At 48.6% G+C, this 24,345-nt stretch overlaps 3 protein-coding genes and 1 non-coding gene across 4 annotated transcripts; 3 read left to right on the forward strand and 1 right to left on the reverse strand.

The window, feature by feature from the left end:
• The first annotated feature begins 1,586 nt into the window (after positions 1 to 1,586).
• LOC4326367 (receptor-like protein kinase HSL1) lies at positions 1,587 to 5,389 on the forward strand. Its single transcript, XM_015763222.3, has 2 exons — positions 1,587 to 4,361; positions 4,442 to 5,389. Exons 1-2 carry the CDS (start codon positions 1,745 to 1,747, stop codon positions 4,831 to 4,833), a joined length of 3,009 nt encoding a protein of 1,002 aa, XP_015618708.1. The 5' UTR covers positions 1,587 to 1,744; the 3' UTR covers positions 4,834 to 5,389.
• Positions 5,390 to 6,663: 1,274 nt separating this feature from the next.
• Positions 6,664 to 8,070, forward strand: LOC107280821 (uncharacterized). The gene has a single exon (XM_066309051.1). It carries the CDS (start codon positions 6,756 to 6,758, stop codon positions 7,692 to 7,694), a length of 939 nt encoding a protein of 312 aa, XP_066165148.1. The 5' UTR covers positions 6,664 to 6,755; the 3' UTR covers positions 7,695 to 8,070.
• Positions 8,071 to 11,802: 3,732 nt separating this feature from the next.
• LOC136354938 (uncharacterized) lies at positions 11,803 to 16,927 on the reverse strand. Its single transcript, XM_066306835.1, has 4 exons — positions 16,896 to 16,927; positions 16,341 to 16,708; positions 13,849 to 13,964; positions 11,803 to 12,876 (listed from the first exon to the last, which is right to left on the reverse strand). Exons 1-4 carry the CDS (start codon positions 16,925 to 16,927, stop codon positions 11,917 to 11,919), a joined length of 1,476 nt encoding a protein of 491 aa, XP_066162932.1. The 3' UTR covers positions 11,803 to 11,916.
• A 3,633-nt stretch (positions 16,928 to 20,560) lies between these two features.
• Positions 20,561 to 22,990, forward strand: LOC112937641 (uncharacterized). Its single transcript, XR_010738939.1, has 4 exons — positions 20,561 to 20,843; positions 20,948 to 21,392; positions 22,425 to 22,617; positions 22,711 to 22,990. It is a non-coding gene; the product is annotated as an uncharacterized protein (transcript).
• The last annotated feature ends 1,355 nt before the right edge of the window (positions 22,991 to 24,345 follow it).

Raw genomic sequence — 24,345 nt, forward strand, 5'->3', positions numbered from 1 at the left:
AAGTATAAAGATGGAATCTCGAAACAATTTTTGATTTCTGCAGTAACTTATAAGTGACAATCACCACAACCGTATTAGTAACCGTTCCTAACATGATACTTTTACCTCGTCGACAACAAATTGGAACTATCGTACCCGGCATGTTCGGTTGCCATACTATAGTTCTATACAAGTACTGTACTAGTACAGCGCCAACTGTCCGTACACCCGCCGTGTCCGACCACCGTACAAAGTACAACGCCGATGCCCGGAGAGAAGCGATCGAGAGGAAACAAACCCACCGGGACCAACCGACCGACCAAGCAAGCAAGCGCCCAAACGGTTGGGTTGGGTTGGGGCGTTTGGGTACGTGATGCCCTGATTCCGAAGCCACCTTGCAGCAGCACGCTCCCATTGAAATCGACCGAGGATTAATTCCGTTCCGTCGAGGTGGTACGCATCAACGCATGGATAGGATGGAGATGGACCAGCCTCGCTAGCCGCATGCGCATGCAGATGCAGTGCAGTGCAGTGCAGGCCTCCTCCTCCTCAAAACATACCTTTCCTTTCCATCCGGCCGCCCACGCAAACCCTCCTCTGCACATGCGAATATGTGTGTGCACTGTACAGTTACCGGTTTTTTCTTTCTTTTTTGATGCAATTATGCAGAGGGTAGTCGTTGTTACTGCACATATTGTCGTTTTCTGTTAATTCTGGAAATGGGTAGAAGATAATGTTTCTTTTGGATACTGACGTGCAAATTGATAGCATGCATGGATAATCACTTGTGCTGATTCTCACTCCCACTTGTAACTTTGATCTTGATCGGTAGCGAAGTTTGTAAATATTACTAGACCTCTTCATATTTGAGCCATTTGATTATTCTCTTTTTTTGGAGAGGAATATTTTTATACAAGAGTAAATTTTAGAGAAGTGTAAATTTTAATGTAACCTATCGGTTTGCTATAATCACTAGAGATCCAATATGTACAATGACAACATTCGAAATTATCAAAGAAATATAATTTCGTTAGCGCCCTTATCATTATTTGATAAACCGAGCCTCATATCACACATACTTTACTAGATGTAGTGTTACAGTATGCCACGTCATCATGCTACGCTATTGTTTGTATGCGGGCACAATGTTGGATGACACAACAACATGTAAGGTTAGAAACGATATGTTTTATGTACATGCACATATTTTGTGTAATTAAAAAATACTAGTTTGTAAAATGTAAACGTGAAGGAAAACCATAGCACAAAATTATGTTTCCTAAACGTAAAAGTCAAGAGGTAAACTTGTTCAAAAACTTCCGCGACAATTCAGTACTACAGTACGATCATCCTCCACGGTTGAGTGACTTGAATCCGCGGCGGTTTGATCGCTACAGAAGCAACCGGGCCCACAACCCAGTGGCTCAACACACAGCCAAAAGCAGCCGTACCGCAACCAGAGCCCCAACACAACAGGTCAAACCTTGGTCTCCCCCATGTTTCACCGATCCCATTAATCTATTCTTCTCGTAAAAAGTAAAAAAAAAAATTGTTTCGACCCATCCACTCCCACTCTCTACTCAGCTCATCAGCTACTCTACTCTCCCACTTGCTTCCGCTGCTTCTCCTCTCCATAAGAGCACCCACCAACTCAGCCTCTCCTCCCATCGCCGCCGCCAATGCCGGCCTCCACGGCCTCGCCACCGCCGCACCTCGTCTGAACCCCCGTCTTGCTGCCGCCGGAAACCGCGTCGAGAAGTTAACCATGGGGTCTGGCTCACTCCTCCTCTCCCTCTTGCTGGTGCTCGTCGTCGTCAATGTCGGGGTGGCGGTGAACCAGGACGGGCTGTCCCTGCTCGACGCGAGGCGCGCGCTCGCCGCCCCGGATGGCGCGCTGGCGGACTGGAACGCGCGCGACGCCACGCCCTGCAGCTGGACGGGCGTCTCCTGCGACGCCGGCGTCGGCGGCGGCGCCGTGACGGGGATCTCCCTCGCGGGCCTCAACCTCACCGGGTCGTTCCCGGCGGCGTTGTGCCGCCTCCCGCGCGTCGCGAGCATCGACCTGAGCTACAACTACATCGGCCCCAACCTGAGCTCCGACGCCGTCGCGCCGTGCAAGGCGCTCCGGCGGCTCGACCTGTCGATGAACGCGCTCGTCGGCCCGCTCCCCGACGCGCTCGCGGCCCTCCCGGAGCTCGTGTACCTCAAGCTCGACAGCAACAACTTCTCCGGCCCGATACCGGAGTCGTTCGGCCGGTTCAAGAAGCTCGAGTCGCTCTCCCTCGTCTACAACCTGCTCGGCGGCGAGGTCCCGCCGTTCCTCGGCGGCGTGTCCACGCTCCGGGAGCTCAACCTGTCCTACAACCCGTTCGTGGCGGGGCCCGTGCCCGCCGAGCTCGGCAACCTCTCCGCTCTGCGCGTGCTCTGGCTCGCCGGCTGCAACCTCATCGGCGCCATCCCGGCGTCTCTCGGCAGGCTCGGCAACCTCACGGACCTCGACTTGTCGACGAACGCGCTCACCGGCTCGATACCGCCGGAGATTACGCGGCTGACGAGCGTCGTGCAGATCGAGCTGTACAACAACTCGCTCACTGGGCCGATTCCCGTGGGGTTCGGCAAGCTCGCGGAGCTCCAGGGCGTGGACCTCGCCATGAACAGGCTCAACGGCGCCATCCCGGATGACTTCTTCGAGGCGCCGAAGCTGGAGAGCGTGCACCTGTACGCCAACTCGCTGACGGGGCCCGTGCCGGAGTCGGTGGCGAAGGCGGCGTCGCTCGTCGAGCTGCGGCTGTTCGCCAACCGGCTGAACGGCACGCTGCCGGCCGACCTCGGCAAGAACAGCCCTCTGGTGTGCGTGGACATGTCCGACAACTCCATCTCCGGCGAGATCCCGCCGGCGATATGCGACCGCGGCGAGCTCGAGGAGCTTCTTATGCTCGACAATAAGCTCTCCGGTCGCATCCCCGACGGGCTCGGGCGTTGCCGGAGGCTGCGGCGGGTGCGGCTGTCGAACAACAGGCTCGACGGCGACGTGCCCGCCGCGGTCTGGGGCCTGCCGCACATGTCGCTGCTCGAGCTCAACGACAACCAGCTCACCGGAGTGATCTCTCCGGTCATCGGCGGCGCGGCCAACCTGTCCAAGCTGGTGCTGTCCAATAACCGGCTAACTGGTAGCATCCCGCCGGAAATTGGCTCGGCCTCGAAGCTGTACGAGCTCTCCGCCGACGGCAACATGCTCTCCGGCCCGCTCCCTGGGTCTCTTGGCGGCCTCGAAGAGCTCGGCCGGCTTGTTCTCCGGAACAACTCGTTGTCAGGTCAGCTGCTCCGGGGAATCAATTCTTGGAAGAAGCTTAGTGAGCTCAACCTCGCCGACAATGGCTTTACCGGAGCAATTCCAGCAGAGCTCGGCGATTTGCCGGTGCTGAACTACCTTGACCTCTCCGGCAACCGTCTCACCGGTGAGGTACCAATGCAATTGGAGAATCTGAAGCTGAACCAGTTCAATGTCTCCAATAACCAGCTCAGTGGCGCGCTTCCGCCACAGTATGCGACGGCGGCATATCGAAGCAGCTTCTTGGGCAACCCGGGGTTATGTGGAGATAATGCCGGTCTATGTGCCAATTCACAGGGAGGTCCTAGATCCCGCGCTGGCTTCGCCTGGATGATGCGCTCAATTTTCATATTTGCGGCTGTTGTTCTGGTTGCTGGAGTTGCGTGGTTCTACTGGAGGTACCGGAGCTTCAACAATTCTAAGCTAAGTGCCGACCGTTCGAAATGGTCATTGACATCATTCCACAAGCTCTCATTCAGCGAGTATGAGATCCTGGATTGTCTTGATGAGGATAATGTGATTGGTAGTGGCGCATCCGGGAAAGTGTATAAGGCAGTGCTCAGCAATGGTGAGGTGGTTGCCGTTAAGAAGCTTTGGGGGTTAAAGAAGGGGACGGATGTTGAGAACGGGGGTGAAGGATCCACAGCTGACAACAGCTTTGAGGCGGAGGTGAAGACTCTTGGCAAGATTCGCCACAAGAACATTGTCAAGCTCTGGTGTAGCTGCACGCACAATGACACCAAGTTGCTGGTGTACGAGTACATGCCCAATGGTAGCCTAGGAGATGTGCTACACAGCAGCAAGGCTGGTTTGCTGGATTGGTCGACGCGGTACAAGATTGCTCTGGATGCAGCGGAGGGGTTATCCTATCTTCACCATGACTACGTCCCTGCGATCGTCCATAGGGATGTCAAGTCGAACAACATCCTCTTGGATGCTGAATTCGGTGCCCGTGTTGCAGACTTTGGGGTTGCCAAAGTGGTAGAAGCCACTGTCCGGGGCCCCAAGTCGATGTCAGTGATCGCGGGTTCATGTGGTTACATTGCACCTGGTAAGTCTCACTAATTATTTTAGATGTAAGTTTCAGTTAGTCCTTTAGAATTGTGAATCTGATGTACTTGTTTTGTGCAGAGTATGCATACACACTCCGCGTCAATGAGAAGAGCGACATATACAGCTTCGGAGTGGTTCTTCTTGAGCTCGTGACAGGGAAACCGCCAGTCGATCCAGAGTTCGGCGAGAAGGACCTGGTGAAGTGGGTGTGCAGCACAATTGATCAGAAGGGGGTAGAACATGTCCTCGACAGCAAACTCGACATGACCTTCAAGGATGAGATCAACAGGGTGCTGAACATCGCCCTCCTCTGCTCGAGCTCCCTACCGATCAACCGCCCGGCGATGCGCAGGGTGGTCAAGATGCTGCAAGAAGTGCGCGCCGAGGCCACAAGGCCAAGGCTGGAGAAGGACGGCAAGCTGTCGCCATACTACTACGAGGACACCTCCGATCAAGGGAGCAGCGTGTAAAGGTAAAAACCCCCAAAAGAGAAGAAGATGACAATAGGCCAATAGCTGCTTCCATGAATCTTCTCCCATGGCTTGTAGAGCTGTAGCTAGGTAGGAAAGCTGCAATCATAACCCAGTCGTGTCCAAAATTCTATAGTTGCTGATTTTGAGCGCTGAATTTGCTCGCCGCCGACGCCGGCCTCCGACAGCACGGTTAACTCTGGAGCTGTGCACTCCAGTCCGGCAATGGAGGACAGTAAGCTGGTGGGTGCCCGGTGTTCTTGGTTGTCCTTGCTGTATGTGGACCGTGCCATTGATGCCGGTAGGGCAGATCGCTCGTCTGCTGTCCATCGAGAGAAGAAAAGTCTGTGACGGAATCAAATGTAGGTGTGTACTGTAATTAGTACTGCTACTTTGCCTTTTCTCCTGAGATAAGCTAGGAGTATTGTTCAAGGCTCATGGTGATGGCCCATGGGGTGGTTGGATCAAGTATTTCCTGCTCTTCAACTCAGCAGGAGAGATGGAAATACTAATGCAAACGAGTGAATGAATGAATCTGACCTCTTTATTACGAGTACTACTAGTACTAATCCATGTTTGCTGTTTGCTTCTGAACCTTTTATCCTCAACAAAAATGATGCGCCATTTTTATACGGATCAATCATTCGACTACTCCATGCTGCCCGTTGCTGTACCATTACAGTACACGTCGCAGTTTGGATTGGCATTTGGCAAGCTGTTCGAATCTCACAGGAGCCGGGTTTGGCGCCGTGTCAAGAGCTTCTATGCGTTTTCAATGCGCGGGCGCTCATCAATGGGGCTCGCTGCTGTCGGTTGCGCGATGGATACGACAGTGGCACGAGGGTTTTGTTTACTGGAGTGATTAGATTGGACAGCAGCAAGTGTATGGGGGGTTTGTCTCGGCCAGCGCGTCGCCTTTCGGTTCAGGCGCTTTGGAGGTTGGATTTCGAGTTGTTCGCATCGAAGAGGTCATGTGGAGATGGAAACCAGAGCAGTGTTGTGTTGCGACCGTGTTTTGAGCTGTTGTTTCTACGATGCCATCTGGGGTCTCTGGTGTTCCAGATGCTTGGGATGGGTTTGGTTCGGTGTAGGAGCCCGTGCTGGAGTGACCCTGAAGTCTCCGTGGCACGCCGTGCTGTCTCTCGGCGAATCTGTTGTGCTTGGCGCCGCTGCGGAACCGAGAAGGCGTTGTGGTGTGGGCTGCTCGTTGAACATGGGCCGTGTCTGTTCGGCGTTGGGCTGAGATTGATCCAGAACGCCATGCGGGCCATGTTGTATGGGCCACCACAATGGCCACCGGTGTCCTGACACGAGGTCCAGAACTGGGGGAAGATTTCTACTGGGCCGAGCAGGCGATCACGCATGCCGCGGAGCTAGCTGAGACCGCGACAGCCTCTCCCGCCCGCGCGCGCGCACGAACTCCCCGCATCGCGCGCCTTTCCCCTGCGAATTCGTGCACTCGCGAGTCGCGAGCGTCTCGCTCGCTCTTCACCGGTCCACGGTCCTCTCGCTGCCATGCACTGATGCACCGGGCGCACGCAGCGCCGGGCCTTGCTCGCATCGCATCGCAGGAGTAGTAGTGTGGTAGACGACGCGGATTGGTTGGGCGCGTTCAATCACCAACTGACAAAGGCTGCGGCGAGCCTGCCACACCTTTCGCCGCGAATCTTTCCGTTCACGTCGCCTCCCTTTCTCCTCTTCGGCTCTCCGCCCCTCTCCGCACGCAGCCACGAAACGGCAATCGCGAAAGCTCGCCGGTCACCGCTCCTCCTCCTGGCCTTCTCTCCTCAAAAACCCTAGCTCCTCCGCCTCTTCTACTAGTCCTAGTCCTCTCCTCTCCTCTCTCTCTCTCTCTCTCTCTCTCCCCCCATCTCCCGGAGCTCGCACCAAGCAGCTGTGCGGCGTCATCTGAGCGAGCTCGAATGGGGCCTCCTCTTCTGCCGTCGACGTCGTGGGTGATCCTGAGCCGGGAGGTGTACGCGTGCGGCGACGGCGACGGCGGCGGCGGCGGGATCCCCCTACCGGAGGGCGCCGACCTCGCCCTCGAGCTCGCCGCGCCGCCGCGCGTCTCGAAGCTCGCCGTGTCCCGGCGCATCACGCCGGCCAAGGTGAGCCCCTTTGCCAAGTGGAAGTCCTTCGTCATCGCGATCGACCCCTCTGCGGGGCTCGTCCTCCTCCTCGCGCCGCCGCCCCCAGGACCTGGTCCCGGTGAGCTGCGGTCCTTCACCGACGCCGACGGCAAGGTGCACACGTACCACGTCACCACCATGCCGACCCAGCGCTACTTCGTCTGCGACATCGCCGCCCGCACCGCCTACTACCTCCCCGACCCTGAGGGATGCGTCTTCAACAACGATCTGAGCATCATCGCCGCGCCAGGAGGTGGGGGAAAGTACCTGGTCGTCGAGTTCAAGTTCATCGTTGGCGGCGACAAGGCCACCCTCCTCTGCTTCTCGTCCGAGACCGGCCTGTGGGAGAAGAAGCCCGTCAACAACCCCCTGCCCCGCTGGATCTGGAGATGCTTCGACGTCGGTTCCTACGCCGGCAAGCTCTACTGGGTGGACACCGCGGCGGGCCTCCTCTTCTGCGACCCGTTCGTCGACGAGCCGCACATGGAGTACGTCCCGCTCCCCAGGGTCGAGCTCCCGCCAGAACACGACGAGGACTGCCACGGCTGCGACTACTGCGCCGAGAGAGCGTTCGTCTCCCGCCGCTGCGTGCGGCTGAGCGACGGCAAGTTCAGGTGCGTGGACATAGGCTCTGCAAGCGACGGTGCCGGTGCTACTACCAAGGTCTCCATGCACACGCTGGTTGATCCAGGGAGGCAGGGACCAAGGTGTGGACGCTTGAGTACGCCGTGAGCTTCGCCGACCTCTGGGCCAGCGAGAGCTACAAGGCGGCTGGGCTGCCGGAGAAGGCCCCGGTGCTCGCGCTCGTCCACCCCAAGAACCCCGACGTGGTGTACTTCTTCGTGGAGGACCAGCTCGTCGGGGAAGAAAATTTGGTAAGACTGAAGTCTTACGCTCCTGCGAAAGACTTAATCTCTTGTGCGACACGTGTCCTGTCACAATCTCAAAGCAGATAACTCCCTCAAACCTCCTTAACGATACGGCACGTCGTCGTTAGCACTTAGCACACGAGAAGACGACGGGCATGGCGCAGCTGCGGGGAGATGGACGAGCACGATGAGAGATATGACTCCTCGATGGAGTGCTGACGGCCCGACGCCGGTGATGCCTGAGGAACAATAGTGGTGGCGGTGAAAGCCCCGACGCCGGTGGCCCTGCGGTAGCTAGGGTAGCGACATGAGGCTGAAGCTCCCACGCCGGCGATGCCTGAGGGACAGTGCATGGTGGCATATGCCGCGGCTGCGGCAGCGGCCTAAGACATTGAACGATACGGCAATGATTCCTAACAGTTGCATCTGCACCATACATACAGTGAGCTCATATGGTGATTAGATAAATTAAGTACAGAGCTCTACTATTGAAGCTCCGATAATAAACTTGACTATTGGTGATTATATAAATTGGGAATTAAGATAACAAGCTCCAACAGTGAAGTAGAACAAGAAGAACAAACTTGAGCACTCAGTTCAGAATTTCATCAGATTAGATTAGAAGATGTCTTATAATATCCATATGCAAAAACACAAAATAACAAGACAACAGAACTTGCAGAGAAGCTGATGCTTGTGTCTGACAAAGTGAAAACTCAAAATGGTTCTAACTCATCGGCGCCGGGCCGCCAGCACTCCATGGAGGAGCACCGGTTCATCTCCCGCGCCGCGCTCGTCCATCTCCCCGTAGCCGCGCGCGCTGCGTCTGTCTTCTCGCGTGCTAACGGCGTTAGGTTGTATCGTTAAGAGGGTTTGAGGGAGTTATCTGCTTTGAGATTGTAACAGAACACGTGTCGCACAAGAGATTAAGTTTTTCGCGGGAGCGTAAGACTTCAGTCTCACCAAATTTTCTTCCGCTCGTCGGCGTCGACCTGCGCGCGAAGGAGGTCCTGGAGTATGAGACCCACAAGATGACCGTGCCGGAGAACGCCCGTGTGTTTCCTTACGGCCTTCTTCCAATGGTGCTCCCGCCCGCGCTCTCCGCAGGTAATTGTTTCGTGCGCTCAACACTTCCTTGATACTACTAGTGCTCATCTTGTCAATGTTCTTAAATCTGCTAATTAGAACGGGACATAGTACTAGGGTAGTGTGGTTTCAACTTTCAAGTACTGCTCCTATTGGTCGTGTAGTGACAGTATTGAGCAACTTTATACCAGTATGTCCTAGCTATTATGTCCGCTTTGCGCGCATTTGATCTCATGGTTTGATTGGCTAGTTTTTGTGTTCAGTGTTCCATGTTGATTGATGTGTCTGTGCCGTGTGTATATAAGACTGCTTTTCATGGTACCGACCTGTTGTGAATTCTGAGCAGTATGCGCGTTCAGTAAATTTTGATGAATTGGTGTGTTCAGTTTGCGTTTAATCCCAAATAATTGGAGTTCATTTGAGTTTCTTGCCTACCTATTTGGCCATTCATATGTTGATCTTGATGGTTCCTGAAATTCATTAAATTTTGACAAATTTGGTCTAGAACTTTTATTTATGGTGTTTGTTTGCATAAACATTTGCACATATATATATGCATTACTCGGTATGATAAAAAGTTCAGTTCTGCTGCTTAATTCATACCCACTGTCCGCATGAACCGTGTAATATGTGTCATGTATAATTACGCATCTTGCATCCATACGCTGAAATTGCAATACATTCATTTTGTTCATGTAAAGAACATTTATGTTGCCCTGAATTTTTCTGAATGTACTAACAAGGTGGTAAGACACTAAGACCTATCACTGAGAGCAATATGCACAATTGTACACATGGTATTGAAGATGGATACATATAAAAACATCAATTCATGTTTTCTTTTACATTCATCACTTAAACCTTCCTGCTAGTAGTTTCTTTTGCTGTATCCTGTTATTCCTGACATTTGCACCAACTTCTTGCAGCAGTCTCAGATTATTATTTCCTCTTGCTCTTCATATTCTCTTATTCATATATGTGAATATTATTTCCTGATAACCATATGGCACTTTTTAGGGCAAGATTATTACCACTTCAATTCCTATCACTCAAATCAAGTTGTTCTATCAGTTATCGCTTCCTCTTCTTTTTATCCTATAATAACAGAAATTTGTGTAGTTTTTATCAAACCATGCAAATGCACTTTTAGGGCAAGATTATTAGTACCACTTCCTGTCACTCAAACATGCATGTTCGTTAGTATTTTGACTAACTTGTGTTTTCTTTGATTAAAGGTTTGTCTAAGGAGGGTGCTACCTCTGCGTGTGATAACCAGTTGGATGTAGGCATTTTGGATCTTTCAAATGTTCGCATTTTGGAGTTCTCTTCGCCTGCCTCTTGAGAATGACTGTAGAATGCTGCTATTCCTTTTCATGATTTGTTATGCTTATGTCGGATAATGTTGCACTTATTGCGGTAGTACTCGAGTAGTATGTTAATAGCATGCCTGGATAATTAAATTAACTTTGCAGGTTTAATTTGTCTTTTTGTTATGCTCCTCTTGATTATTGTTTCTGCTGTTGCATCCTCAAAGTTGGAACCTGGAATCAACTTTGAGTGAAAATCACTCAGTACTTGTCAAGTTGCCCTGCCTGCACACATGGTCTCCATTTCCAGCTCTTCTTTTTGATCCCCAACAAGGCAGGTTCCCGTGTAGTTCAGAAAAAAAATTGCAAGCCACAAATTCATCAATCTACATCTTGACAATAAGAGATAAACTGTTCTGATTTTTTTTTAAAAAAAATACTAAACGCTCCTAAAAAACAGATTACGAAAACATTAGATTGTTCACTAAGGCATGCATTTGTTTGAATTTTTCTGGAGTGGTTATTGTATCCGGTGAAGAAGTATTTTTCATATCATACTCCCTCCGTCCCATAATATAAGAGATTTTTAAGTTTTTGTTTGCAACGTTTGACCACTCATCTTATTCAAAATTTTTTGAAATTATTATTTATTTTATTTATGACTTACTTTATTATCCACAGTATTTTAAGCACAACTTTTCATTTTTTATATTTAAAAAAATTTTGAATAAGACGAGTGATCAAACGTAACAAGTAAAAACTCAAAATCCCTTATATTGTGGGACGGAGGGAGTACGAAGTAATTCTCATTGCAGTATGTTATTAAGAAATCTTAAGGGTTAAGCTATGCTATGCCTACTGCCTAGTAGAAAGTATTTTGTTCGTGTCACGTTGCCTGCGACCACATGCATCTCATTTGGTTTTTGTTCGTGGACCTAGCTAGCGGAAGCTTTCGTGCGCTGCTCATTTGTGTTCAGCTGGTCGAAGCAGAGCGGCCGCTGGCGTGGCAGTGTTGCTGCCTGCCGCGACGTCCCACTCACGTAGCCGACTAGCTCGGTGCGCAGGAAGCAGCTCGGCACGCCGGCACCGGCAAAGCTCATGTGGCTACACGAGTCACGTCTCGCTCGGCTCACGCACGCACGAATGCACGATCGAACGAACGAACGAACTCTTTTCGCACCGCCCCGACGCGCCTGATTCCCCACGCTGCCACACACCGGTCGGACTAGGTTGCATCGCGCGCAGGAGCGTAGCGTAGACACGAGCTGGTCGGGCGTTTCGCCGCTGCCTTTCGACGACTTGCTTTCTCTGCAGACACCAAAACGGCAACTGCCAAAAAGAAAAAGAGAACGATCACCAATCCTCCTCTCCAGCGCTGCACGCCGGCCTCTCTACCCTCTCCACAGCACCACGCGAGAAAAACCCACGCGGATTGATTCAAACTCGTATTACCAATCCTCCTCGCCATCTCTCTTCGTCGAATCGATTTCCTCTGTTAGCTACTCTAACTAAGAACACACAAACTTTCTCAAGAACTGATATCGTCTACTAATCCGACAGGATTGGCACCGCCGCCGCCATCACCGCCTTCTTTCTTACCGAGTGAAACAGAATATTACAGAGTTAGTTATATCGCTCTCTCACCAATTCACACTCCACATGCAACTCACACCCTTACAGCTGGCCTGGGCCTTAAGCCCACTTTGGTCCAAACACCCTTGGATTACGTTTAATCATTCTTGCTGGCCTGTCCTTGGAAGTCTGCTTGACACCCTCCTTCAGAGCAGCACCTTGTAGCAGATCAGGTACTCCAGCAGAGCTGACAATCCCCTCCCCTTGAGACAAGGCTTGCCCCCAAGCCGGAGCACCAGGAAAACGCTGTTGCAGCTCCACATGATCTTCCAAGGTTTCCTGTCCAGCAACATCACCAGACCATCGAACTAAAACTTGTGGAACCACAGAGTTACCTCGATGAGACTGACGACTGTCAAGCACAGCCACCGGCACCTTCAGATGAGATAAGGCAGGAAGCTGAGGTTGAACAGAAGGAGAGAATCCAACAGCAGATTTAAGTTGAGAAACATGAAAAACAGGATGAATGGTGCTATCAGGAGGTAACTGTAACTTGTATGCCACTAACCCAACTTTACTCAGGATCTGGAAAGGCCCAAAATAACGAAAGCACAACTTGTGATTAGCTCTCCTAGCGACTGAAGATTGCACATAAGGCTGAAGCTTGAGAAAAACCCAATCACCCACTGAAAATTCCCAAAAGCTTCTCTTCTTGTCGGCATACTGTTTCATTTGTTGTTGAGCTCTGCCCAAGTGCTGCTTCAACAATTGAGTCATCAACCTTCGCTCTGTGAGCCATTCAGTCAAATCAGGGATACTACAAGCATCTTCACGAATACCAAAATGACCAGGAGGATAGCCATACAACACTTCAAAAGGGGTCTTTGACAAAGCTGAATGATAAGAAGTATTAAACCAGAACTCAGCAAGATATAACCAAGAGCTCCATTTGGTAGGCACAACATGAACAAAACAGCGTAAATAAATTTCCAGACATTGATTCACACGTTCCATTTGACCATCTGTTTGTGGGTGATAAGCCGTACTGAGATGCAACTGAGTACCAGAACGAGTAAATAACTAATCCCAAAACTGACTGGTGAAGATCTTATCTCTATCAGAAATTATCACAGAAGGCAAACCATGCAACTTATACACATTACACATAAAAGCTTGGGACACATCCACAGCAGAAAATGGATGAGATAGAGGAACAAAGTGAGAGTACTTGGAGAACTTATCAACCACCACCAAAATACAGTCAAATCGACCAGATTTAGGTAAACCTTCTATAAAATCCATAGAAATAATTTGCCATGCACCATCAGGGACTGGAAGAGGTTGTAATAAACCTGGATACTTGGATCTGTCAGGTTTAGCTTGCAAACAGATTTGACAGCCTTTAATCGAACGCTGAATCTGTTGTTTCATGCGAGGCCAAGCAAACAAAGCTTTGATCCGCTGATAAGTAATAGGAAAGCCAGAATGACCACCCATAGGACTGTGATGAAGAGCAGCAATAACTTTATTTTGCATCTCAAGATTGTTACCCAGCCATACCCTGCCTTTATATTTCAACACACCATTGCATAAAGAAAAAGGTGGTCGAGCATTGGCCTTCAGAGAAAGATCAGTCAAAAGTTGGGCAGAGAAGTTATCCTCAAGATAACCATCAGTGACTTCCTTAAGCCACACAGGAGCACAGCTAGAAACCAATTGCAATTCACTGGAGTCATCATTATATTTCCTAGAAAGGGCATCAGCTGCTGAATTGCTGGACCCTTTCCTATAACAAATCTTAAACTGCAACCCTAACAGTTTAGTAAAAGCTTTGTGTTACCAAGGAGTATTTAATCTTTGTTCATTGAGATGCATAAGGCTATGGTGATCAGTTAATATAACAAATTCACCTTGCTGCAGATAAGATCTCCAATGATCAACAGCCAGTAAAATAGCCAAATACTCTTTCTCATAGGCAGATAATCCTTTAGTCTTAACACCCAAAGCCTTGCTAACAAAAGCAATTGGATGACCCTGCTGAGATAAAACTACCCCAATGCCCCCATCACTAGCATCTGTCTCCACAATGAAAGGCAAAGAGAAATCTGGCAAGGCTAGGACAGGTGCTGAAACTAAAGCTTGCTTCAAGGACAGAAAAGCCTGGTCAGCTGCAGGGGACCAAACAAAGGGAACATCCTTTCTCAGCAGTTGAGTTAAGGGCTTACTAATGATGCCAAAATTTTTAACAAATTTTCTGTAATACCCAGCTAAACCCAAGAAACCCCTTAATTTCTTAACAGTTGTGGGCACTTTCCAATTGACAACCTCTTCAATCTTAGACTGATCAGTAGTAACTCCCTTGTCACTGATGATGTGACCTAAGTAAGAAAGCTGAGGCTGAGCAAAAGAGCACTTAGAGAGTTTAACTTTCCATTGATGCTGACAAAGTAATTGCAGCACTTGCCTGAGATGGCTCAAATGAGAGGAAAGATCAGGGCTGTAAACCAATATATCATCGAAGAAGACCAAGGCAAATTTCCTCAATACAGGAGCTAAAGTATCATTCATAGCTCCCTGAAAAGTGGCAGGAGCCCCAGTGAGACCAAAAGACATCACTCTATATTCATAATGACCAGAATGAGTCTGAAAAGCAGTTTTATGTTCATCTCCGGCAACCAATCTAATCTGGTGATAACCTGCCCTGAGATCCAACTTAGAAAAGAACTTTGACCCAGACAATTCATCTAAGAGTTCATCAATCACAGGCAATGGAAATTTCCCTTTAACAGTAATAGCATTCAACTTCCTATAATCAATACAAAGCCTCCAAGTTCCATCTTTCTTTTTCACTAACAGAGCAGGAGATGAGTAAGCACTGTTACTAGGTTGAATAACACCAGAAAGCAACATATCTTTAACCTGTTTCTCAATCTCATCTTTTTGAGCAGGGTTATGCCGATAAGGTCGAATAAAAACAGGCTTAAAATGAGGGAGAAGAGGAATGTGATGATCACAAGCTCGCCTGGGGGGTAAGGTAGTGGGTTCTTCAAAGACAGACTGAAATTCCTGCAACACAGACTGCAAACCAGGAACAGAAGAGACTGCAGGAGAAGGAATTACTTGATGAATTTGAAGAACATGCATAATAGAGCCCAACTTAAGCATCCCCTGTAACTGATCTCCCTGGATAGAATGGCATTGATCAGTAAGAGCCTGAATACCCTATAATTTAACTGGATGGCCATCTTTAACAAATTCCATCCATTTAGCAAACCAGTCAACATGCATTTGCCCCAAGGAAGCTAACCAGTCCATGCCTAAAATCACATCATAAGCCCCCAATGGAAGTATCTTGAATTCAGTTTGATAATATTGGCCTTGAGTACACCAAGTACAAGCTGGGATAAAAGAAGAACAGGACAAAATGCCACCATCAGCAACTTTGACAGATACCGATTTGAGTAAAGGTCTAATCCCTTTTAGTTTGGAGGTCAGAGAAACATCCAAAAAGGAATGAGAACTCCCAGAGTCTACTAACATCAGAACCTCAATACCCTGAACCCAACCTCTTAATCTGAAAGAAGTGACAGATTCAGTGCCAGAGAAAGCTTGCTGTGACAAAGCCATCACAACTGTCTCAACAGAATCAGAGTCAGCAAGTTCCTGATGTGAATCATCCTGTTGTAGAGCCTCCAATAACTCCTGAACAATGTGTAATTGAACTGATGGACTGCATTTGTGCTCCCTGCTCCATCTCTCTCCACAGGTGAAACAAAGACCCTTAGATCTGCGATACGATTTCAATGCAGCCAACTTATCAGCTCTGACTTTAAAAGCAGACTGAGATTCAGGAGACATAACTGAAACAGGCTTGGGAGTAGAAGGGCCTAGAGAGAACTGTCTAGGAAACTGTTTAACAAAAGAAGCAGAATCCACTCGTTTTAAAGAAACAGAAGGAACTCCTTCAAGAATTTCCTCTTGTAATAAGGCCAAAGAACAAGCTGAGTCCAGATCCTGTGGTTTCTGCATAAGCACACCGGAACGAATCTCCTTTTTTAATCCCTCCACGAACTTGGTGACAAAATAATTGAGAGGCAGTGAACTATTATAAGCCAACAACTGATGCATTACACTATCAAACTTCTCCACATATGCAGAAACGGAAGAATCCTGAATCATATGAAACCACTGACGAATCAACACTTCCTGCCTGTCCTTAGTGAATCGAAGGCAAACATGTTCAGTAAATTCTCCCCATGAAACCTCCACAAGCTTAGAGCGCATAGACTGGAGCCAGAAAGCTGCATTACCAGTGAAATTCAAGCCAGCCACTCTAACCCAGTGCTTTGGATTAATCCCATAGACCTCAAAATATTCTTCGCAATTGCACTTCCACATTTGAGGATTATCACCGTCAAACTGTGGACAGGACATAGGTGGTACTGATCCCCCAATTCCAGATGTATTGCCAGCACTAGCCCAATTCCCCAAAGTAGGATCCAAAACATCAGAATCATGATTGGGAGAGGTAGGAGAGGGAGTACTGAAGGTTTGACCAGAAGCATCCGGAGCAGGAGAACATTCACGGGAAGGATCCTGAACCACGGACTGCAATTTCTCCATCTTCTCTTGCAGATCCACCACCGAGCCGTGTAGGAGATCCACATGCTTCTCCACCGCTGGGATCCGCGACTCAACCGCCAGCTTGAGGGCTAAGAACTCTGCCCTGCTTTGCTCCTCCAATTTCTCCAGACGCTTGTCGCTTTCTTCCCGTTTCTTCTCCGTCTCCTCCATCTTGCGAAGAAGAAGATCAAGCTTGCCGTCGTGATCCATGAGCTTCGCGGCCTGCTTGGTGACGTAGCGGGGCTTCTCGTAAAGAGCCGTGGTGGCAAAACGCTCAAATCTTGCGGACCTAGTTGAGGGAGCCGAAGCTTTTGTGGGATTCGTCGCACAAGGCAACAATCCCCACCTCGCCCAGGAATTATCGCAAAATTAGAACGAATTGAGAGAAAAAATTTTCAGCTCGGCTTTGATACCAGATTTGTTAGCTACTCTAACTAAGAACACACAAACTTTCTCAAGAACTCGATATCGTCTACCAATCCGACAGGATTGGCACCGCCGCCGCCATCGCCACCTTCTTTCTTGCCGAATGAAACAGAATATTACAGAGTTAGTTATATCGCTCTCTCACCAATTCACACTCCACACGCAACTCACACCCTTACAGCTGGCCTGGGCCTTAAGCCCACTCTGGCCCAAACACCCTTGGGTTACGTTTAATCATTCTTGCTGGCCTATCCTTGGAAGTCTGCTTGACACCCTCCTTCAGAGCAGCACCCTGTAGCAGATCAGGTACTCCAGCAGAGCTGACATCCTCATCCCCTTCTCTCCTCAAAACTAGCTTCTACTCCCTCCGTCCAAAAAAAACTTAAGAGTAATTTCTAGAGTTTGAATTTTGTCCCACAAAAAACTAACTACCATCCTATCTAACATCGGTACATAAATTAAGAAGTTTTCTCTATTAAACACCCCTTATCTACCTATCGATATTACTACTTTTTCTAATAATGAGGAATATTTTAGTCATTTTTACTCTTCACTAATCTCTCTTTGGGATGTTAGGAATGGATTTTTTATGGGACGGAGGTACTTCTACTCCTCCCTTTACTCCCGTACTTGCATGTTGGATAGTGTAGGGAGAGAGGAATACTGCGAATATTGGACATGTTGTATCGAGCCTCGGGGGCCGATATATATAGAAGATACATGGGTAGAGATAAGGAAGGATTACATGTAAGGAAGGAATCCACACAAATTAATCATATTCTAATATATCTTTATCTACCATCTACTCTAACAGTGCGCACGTCGTCGTCGACGACCGATCGAGCTCGTATGACGCCTCCTCCGTCGTCGCCGACGTGGGTGTTCCTGAACCGCAAGGCGTGCGTGTGCGGCGGCGAAGGCGGCGATAGCGAGCCCGTCCTGCTGCAGGGCGCCGACGACGTCTCCCTTGAGCTCGCCGCGCCGCCACGCGAGTCGGTGCTCACCGTGTCCCCGCGCGTCTTGCTCGGTGACGTCTCCGTCCTCGCGCTCGACCCCTCCGCTGGGCTCGTCCTCGTCTAAGCCCCCATCCCCTCCGGACTCCGACGAGCCGCTACCTTGGGCCCCGTACTACTTTGTCTGCGACATCGCCGCCGGCACCAACTCCCGCGTCCCCTACCCGGGGGAGACGGGGGAACTACATGGTCGTCGAGTTCAAGCCAGTACTAGGCAACGACGGGGAGGACGACGACACCATGTTCGTCTCATGCGGTTACGACCTGTGATGATATGCGTCTCGTTTTTCATTTACCCTAACCTCTCTCGCTTGCATGTGGGCCCAGAGGCTATCGAATGCTAAAGGGGCATTTGCAAATTTGCCACTGGTTTTTTTAATTTTGCAAGGATGCCACTCGAATGATAGTTCCAGTGGTATTTTTGTAATTTTCTAGTGACAGTTTTGCAATAACTATTTAAAGTAGTGGTAAATTTGCAATTACCCCAATGCTAAAATGGCAGCAGCCCTTGTGTTCGGCTGGGTTGAAGAAGGCCGGGGTGGTTACTGCGACGGCACACTCGGTCCGCAGGAAGCAGAGCCACCAAGCTCGCATGACACGTCGCGCACGATTGCTAGAACTCGGCAGTGAGCAATGCTTTCCCCCCGCGCTCCCCGCCCCGGCGGATGGGTTTCGTGCAATTCTCGGCGCGGGCGTCTCGCTCCTCGATCCTCACGAGCTCACCGGTCCACGCTCCCCAACGCTACCACGCACCAAACATCGATCGGTTGCATCGCGTCGCGGCAGCGTAGTAGACTAAACACGGGCTGGTCCGGCGCTTGCGGCGCATCGTTGGGCCTGGATGTGGAGTCTAGTGTACGAATCGCGGGACGCCCTTGGCAGGCGCAACCGGCGAGAGGTCGCACTTGGAGACTAGGTATTGGAAGTGCATTGGGGTCAAACAGGAGGTGGAGGAGCGGCGGAGGAGGTGGATGCATGATTCTGAGGAGAGGAAGACCCACATTGCCACGGATGGGTGCGGTTGCGACAAGGGCAACGAATCGGCTGCAGGCTGCAGCCTGCCGGAGGTGTGGTCATGCCGTTGTGGGGAGCAGAATTAAATTTGAAAAATACAATGTTCAATCAATTTTTTCAGGAATACACGGGATACAAAATTTTTTTAGAAATATATCGTCGGTCTCGCACAACCATTACGCGAAAACGATGTGAGCGCGATGTCACGGGCAGTATCACGCGGTCTCGCACACCAGCAGCGCGAGACCGCATGGTCTCGTGCGAGACAGAATGGTCTTGCCGAACCAAACAGTGATACGGAGCCATGTCGATTTAATTAATGGTTAATTATCTTGATTAGTGATTAATTAAGTTATTCACTAATTATTATTAGTTAATAGTTAATTAGATAATTTAATCTCTAATCAAATGGAGCCGTATTTACAGTACTATTACCGTTGGATGGTGTCGCCGATTGATTTGGCGAGACTGCGCTGTCTCGCACTTTTATCGTGCGTCCATCCACCACGTCACGTTTACGTTATTTTCGTGCAAGATTATGCAAGATCGACGATATATTTCTTCAAAAAATTTTGCATCCCGAATATTTAAAAAAAAAATGAACGGTATATTTTAAAATTTAGTTCATCAGACGCAAAGGGGTATGGGGATTGGATTTGCTCAATTGGCTCGGCCCATTACGCATGCAAGGAGGAGAGCTATGCCCAGGAAGTCTGAAATCTGGCATTTTAGCCTCTTTGGTTCAATATACCCTTATTACTTTTTGTCTTTTCCTATGTATATATGTATTATACATTACATATATGTTTTTTTTGTCAAACTAAAACTTACGTATTCATCTAAAATACCTATGTACACACAGTGGGCCCGCCCCCTAAAACGGGGAGAATGTGTCACAAGGAAAAAAGAAAAAAAAAGAAAAAAAAAGGGTAAAAACGTAAAACAAGAATACGCGAAGCCACGAAGGAAGACGTAAAGAAGTGATTGTTCGAAGCGAAGCAACTCGGCGGGCGTCCTATTTATTCTGTCCCTCCTGAATCCGTCGCAAGAAAAGAAAAAACACCCTCCCTCCTTCTCCCTCTCCTTCTCCTTCGTCTTCCTCCTCTTCTTCCTCCTCGCTTCTGGTTTCCGGCGAGCAGTTCTTGCCGGATCATGTGCTCTCCTCCGACGGACGCGCGCCGCAAAGCGCGCGCCGCTGCACGCGCCTCCACTTCCATCTCCGCCCCACCTATAGGGAAGGCCGACGAAGACGCAGAGCGGCGCGCGGCGCACACGCACGGCAATGCGCCCTCATCGACCTGCATCCCGGCGGCAGACGGCGCACGGCGGCGCTCACGTGCAGCCGATTACTCCGAGAGCAGCAAGGTCGGCGAGTCGAGCACCTGCTCGAGGGCCCCAAGTCTCGGGAAGAGGTGAGTTTTCCCCCTGTTCTTGGACCCTTGGAGACATTGGGTTCATCTTTTTGTGTGGTTCTTGATTGGGTGAGGGTTTCTGGATGGAGTTGTGAGATTGGGTTCATCTTTTTGTGTGGTTCTTGATTGGGTGAGGGTTTCTGGATGGAATTGTGAGAAAAGATCGGGTTCTTGGTTCAATTGCGGTACAAAAATTTGGGATTCGGGATCGAATTTTGTTGGGAATCATTAGATTGCGTTTCTTGCTGAATCTCTGATTGGTTTGGTTCAATGCAGATTGCTGCCATGGTGCACGACGATCTTTTCTGACGTTTCCCTCGTTGAGAGGAAGGCCAACGTGTACGGCCTCTTCGATGAGGAGGAGGAGGAGGAGGAGGAGGAGGCCGAGAGCTTATTCTACTGCGTGGCACCGGAGTGCCGATCTGGCGTCGAGGAAGACCACCAGACCCACGCGGCTGGACACGACACGTTGCTCATTAGGTTCTTAGGCGGAGGAGGTGGAGGTTATCTTCGTGTGATTGGGGATGAGCCTTGGAGCTGGTTTGTTGGCGGGATCGAGGTACGCCGGATGCAAGTTGTTCATTGCTTGTTCCTGTCTGAATTGTTGATTGTTTGATCTTCGAAGTTCAGTTAATCTTGACCATTTCGATGTGTTCTTTTCAGTCCATTCCAGTAGAGAAGGGCAAGGGGAAGCTGGTCCCCCTGCGTCCACCGAGCGGGCGGCGCTGCAAGACGTGTGCGGACGTGCTGGTAGCCGCCGAGAGCGCGCTGTTTTGCACGTTCCAGTGCAAGGCGCGCTCTGGCGAGGTCGCCGGACACCGTTGGGCGCAGGACCTCCTACTGGACGATTTTGCTGTGCCATGCGAGAGGTTCGACCGTGTTTGCTGGGTTTTGCTGTGGTCTTTGCTGTGGTAGCCACCATTCCTGCGCGCCTGGGACATTCGGCAGCAAGAACTCGAGGTTCACCACCGGCCGCGTGATCGACAGCGACGGCCGCACAGTGATTCGCCACGTCAGTGACCCAGACGGCGGGCGCTGTAGGGGAGTCTGTACGATCTGCAAGGGTGACGTCGCCTCGGCGGATCACGCGTGCCTTCGTAGCCTACAGGTTTGTTCATTACTACTTACCATTCAATTCGTGTGCTGCTTGCTTAGGCACATTTTAGTTCGCGAGAAATAATTTTTAGATGTCACATCAGATGTTTGACTAGATGTTGAAAGGGGTTTTCGGATATGAAAAAAAACTAATTTCATAACTCGCTTGGAAACCGCTAGATGAATCTTTTGAGCCTAATTAAACCGTCATTAGCATATGTGGGTTACTGTAGCATTTATGGCTAATCATGGACTAATTAGGCTCAAAAGATTCGTCTCGCGATTTCCATGTAAATTTAAACAATTATTTTTTGTTTTTGTCTATATTTAATACTCCATGCATGTGTCCAAAGATTCGATGCGATGTTTTTGGGAAAAAGAAAATTGGGAGCTAAACCAGGCCTTAGATCACTAATGAGGGTGTGTTTAGTTCGCGAAAAGAAAATTTTCGAGTGTCACATCAGATGTTTGACCAGATGTCGGAACGGGTTTTCGGACATGAATGAAAAAAACTAATTTCATACTCCCTCCGTCCCAAAATATAAGCATTTTTAGAGTCTAACACGGTTTCCGATATGCAACTTTGACCAACAATATCTATAAAAGTAAGATGTTTTAAATAAAAAAAATTGCATATTATGATACTTTGTTTAATGATAAATCTAGTAACATTAATTTTAGATGTTTGATCTTTTTAATTTCTTTTGCTATTAATAGTTAAAGTTAAAAATATTTGACTTGTCACTATGCTAAAAATGCTTATATTTTGGGACGGGGGGAATAACTCGCCTGGAAACCGCGAGACGAATCCTTTGAGCCTAATTAAGCTGTTATTAGCACATGTGGGTTATTGTAGCACTTATGGCTAATTATAGATTAATTAGACTCAGAAGATTTGTCTCGCGATTTCCATGCAAATTGTGCAATTAGTTTTTACTTTTATCTATATTTAATGCTCTATGCATGTGCCCAAAGATTCGATGTAATGTTTTTTCTAAAAAAAAGTTAGGGAACTAAACCAAACCTAACTTGTGACAAAACACAGTTGATGGATGACGAGGCAGTCGCGGTCTCCGAGGAGCGACACTACAGAGACGCATTTTGTTTTGATTGTGCCAGGGGTTTCTCCTCAGCGGTGTGTGGCCATCATCATGGGCACACTTGGCTCCGTGTGTGCTTACATGGTGGCCACCATGGTGGCCTCGTCGTGGATACTTACGGGCCTGAATGCCGTTCAGGTAACTGGAGTTAGCTATACTAATCTAGTACTGGTGTCTTTTTTTGGTTTATCGTCTCACTCTGTGCATGTCTTGATTCTTTTCACTTTTCAGTATTGCACCGATCCAGCAGTAGCACCAGGTCACCGTATCATCACGATACGTTGCCCCAGCACAGCCAGGTGCCGTCAGTGTCAGTACAGGGTGTCAGCTGACATGGTTTTGGATTGTTCCCTCTCCTGTAAGCTGGCACTTTACCACCAGACATGAGGGCTTTTGCTTCTATGGAGAAGATCACCTGAACTAGTATGATGTACTCCTTCGATAGACCTTTTATTTGGTGCTATCTCTGATCAGTGATCACCTGAACTGCTAGTTGGCAGTCTAGTGTTAGTGCTGTGTGACTATTGACACCCCTGATACTTCTATTGCTCATCTGTGCTCTTCCTCGTATTAATTTCCTTTTTGCAGGGCAGCCACAATATGGCCATAAGAAGAGGCCATAAGGTTTTATAGTGACCATATACATTGTGAAACAAAGCCATAAGGCATTAAATGCAAAAGAAAGCTTTAACCTTATGGCTTGACCACAAGCAATAAAATAATAGGGTAAAATGAATGTGAGGATGAAAAATTTGCATGGCTGATAAAAGAAGTACTAGAATAGTACATTGTGGGACCCATCTTAAAGTTTACTCTTGCTTCAAACATTGTGGTAATAACCATAAGAATAGTGGGACCCACCTTAATGCTACTTATGATCATAAACATTGGAGATGCCCAGTCTCTAGTTCTCCAGGAGTACTATGCGGAGTATATTGATTGATTTGCCCTGTTCGGTGACCGCTAATACTCTTGATTACTACTCCCTCCGTCTAATAATATAAGAGATTTTGAGTTTTTGCTTGCACTGTTTGACCACTCGTCTTATTCAAAAAATTTTAGAATTATTATTTATTTATTTTACTTACTTTATTATCTAAGGTACTTTAAGCATAACTTTTCGTTTTTTATATTTGCATAAATTTTCTGAATAAGACGAGTGGTCAAACAATACAAACGAAAACTCAAAATGTCTTATATTATACACTCACTCCTGGGTGATTGATTGTAGCAGTCGACGTGACTCAAAATCAGCGAGCGTGTGGAGAGCGTGTTTTTTTTTAGAACTTAACAACTTTATTAAACTAGAAGCATCTCCAAAGGGATTGGAGAATAACATCTCCATTGTAGGACAAGACGTTGAAGGATGACAGGTATGAGTGATATTTTGGCATATTTTGTGAACCTGTACATTGGCAACAAATGCACTTGCTTGTTTTCATAAATAATCTGCCATTTTGTTTTCTTTTCTTGGGACCCACCGAAATTTATTTGTTTGACCCTGCAATAGAAACTTTAGTTGAAAAAGGACCAGTGAGGTGGCTTTTGCATGAAAGATTAATCTTGTATAGCCTTGATTAGACTTTGATTGTCTGAAATTAGGATAGGGTCCTGCATCTGAAGTCTTGCACGAACATGGAAGCCCAAAATATGATACCGGCAAGTTCAGCTTGAAAGGGAGAAGTAAATTTGTGAGAGAAACCTTGAACAAACACGCCCATATGATTTTGATGATTATGAATGAAAATCCCAAACCCTGAGACTCAAAAAAAGAGCACTACAGCGGCGGGAATCGAACTCGGCAACAGGGTTCCCTAAACCGGGGATTCACCGAAACAAACAACCAGCAAACAGCTTTTAAAGGGA

Source organism: Oryza sativa, chromosome 1 (genome assembly GCF_034140825.1).
Source record: "Oryza sativa Japonica Group chromosome 1, ASM3414082v1".
NCBI lineage: Eukaryota > Viridiplantae > Streptophyta > Magnoliopsida > Poales > Poaceae > Oryza > Oryza sativa.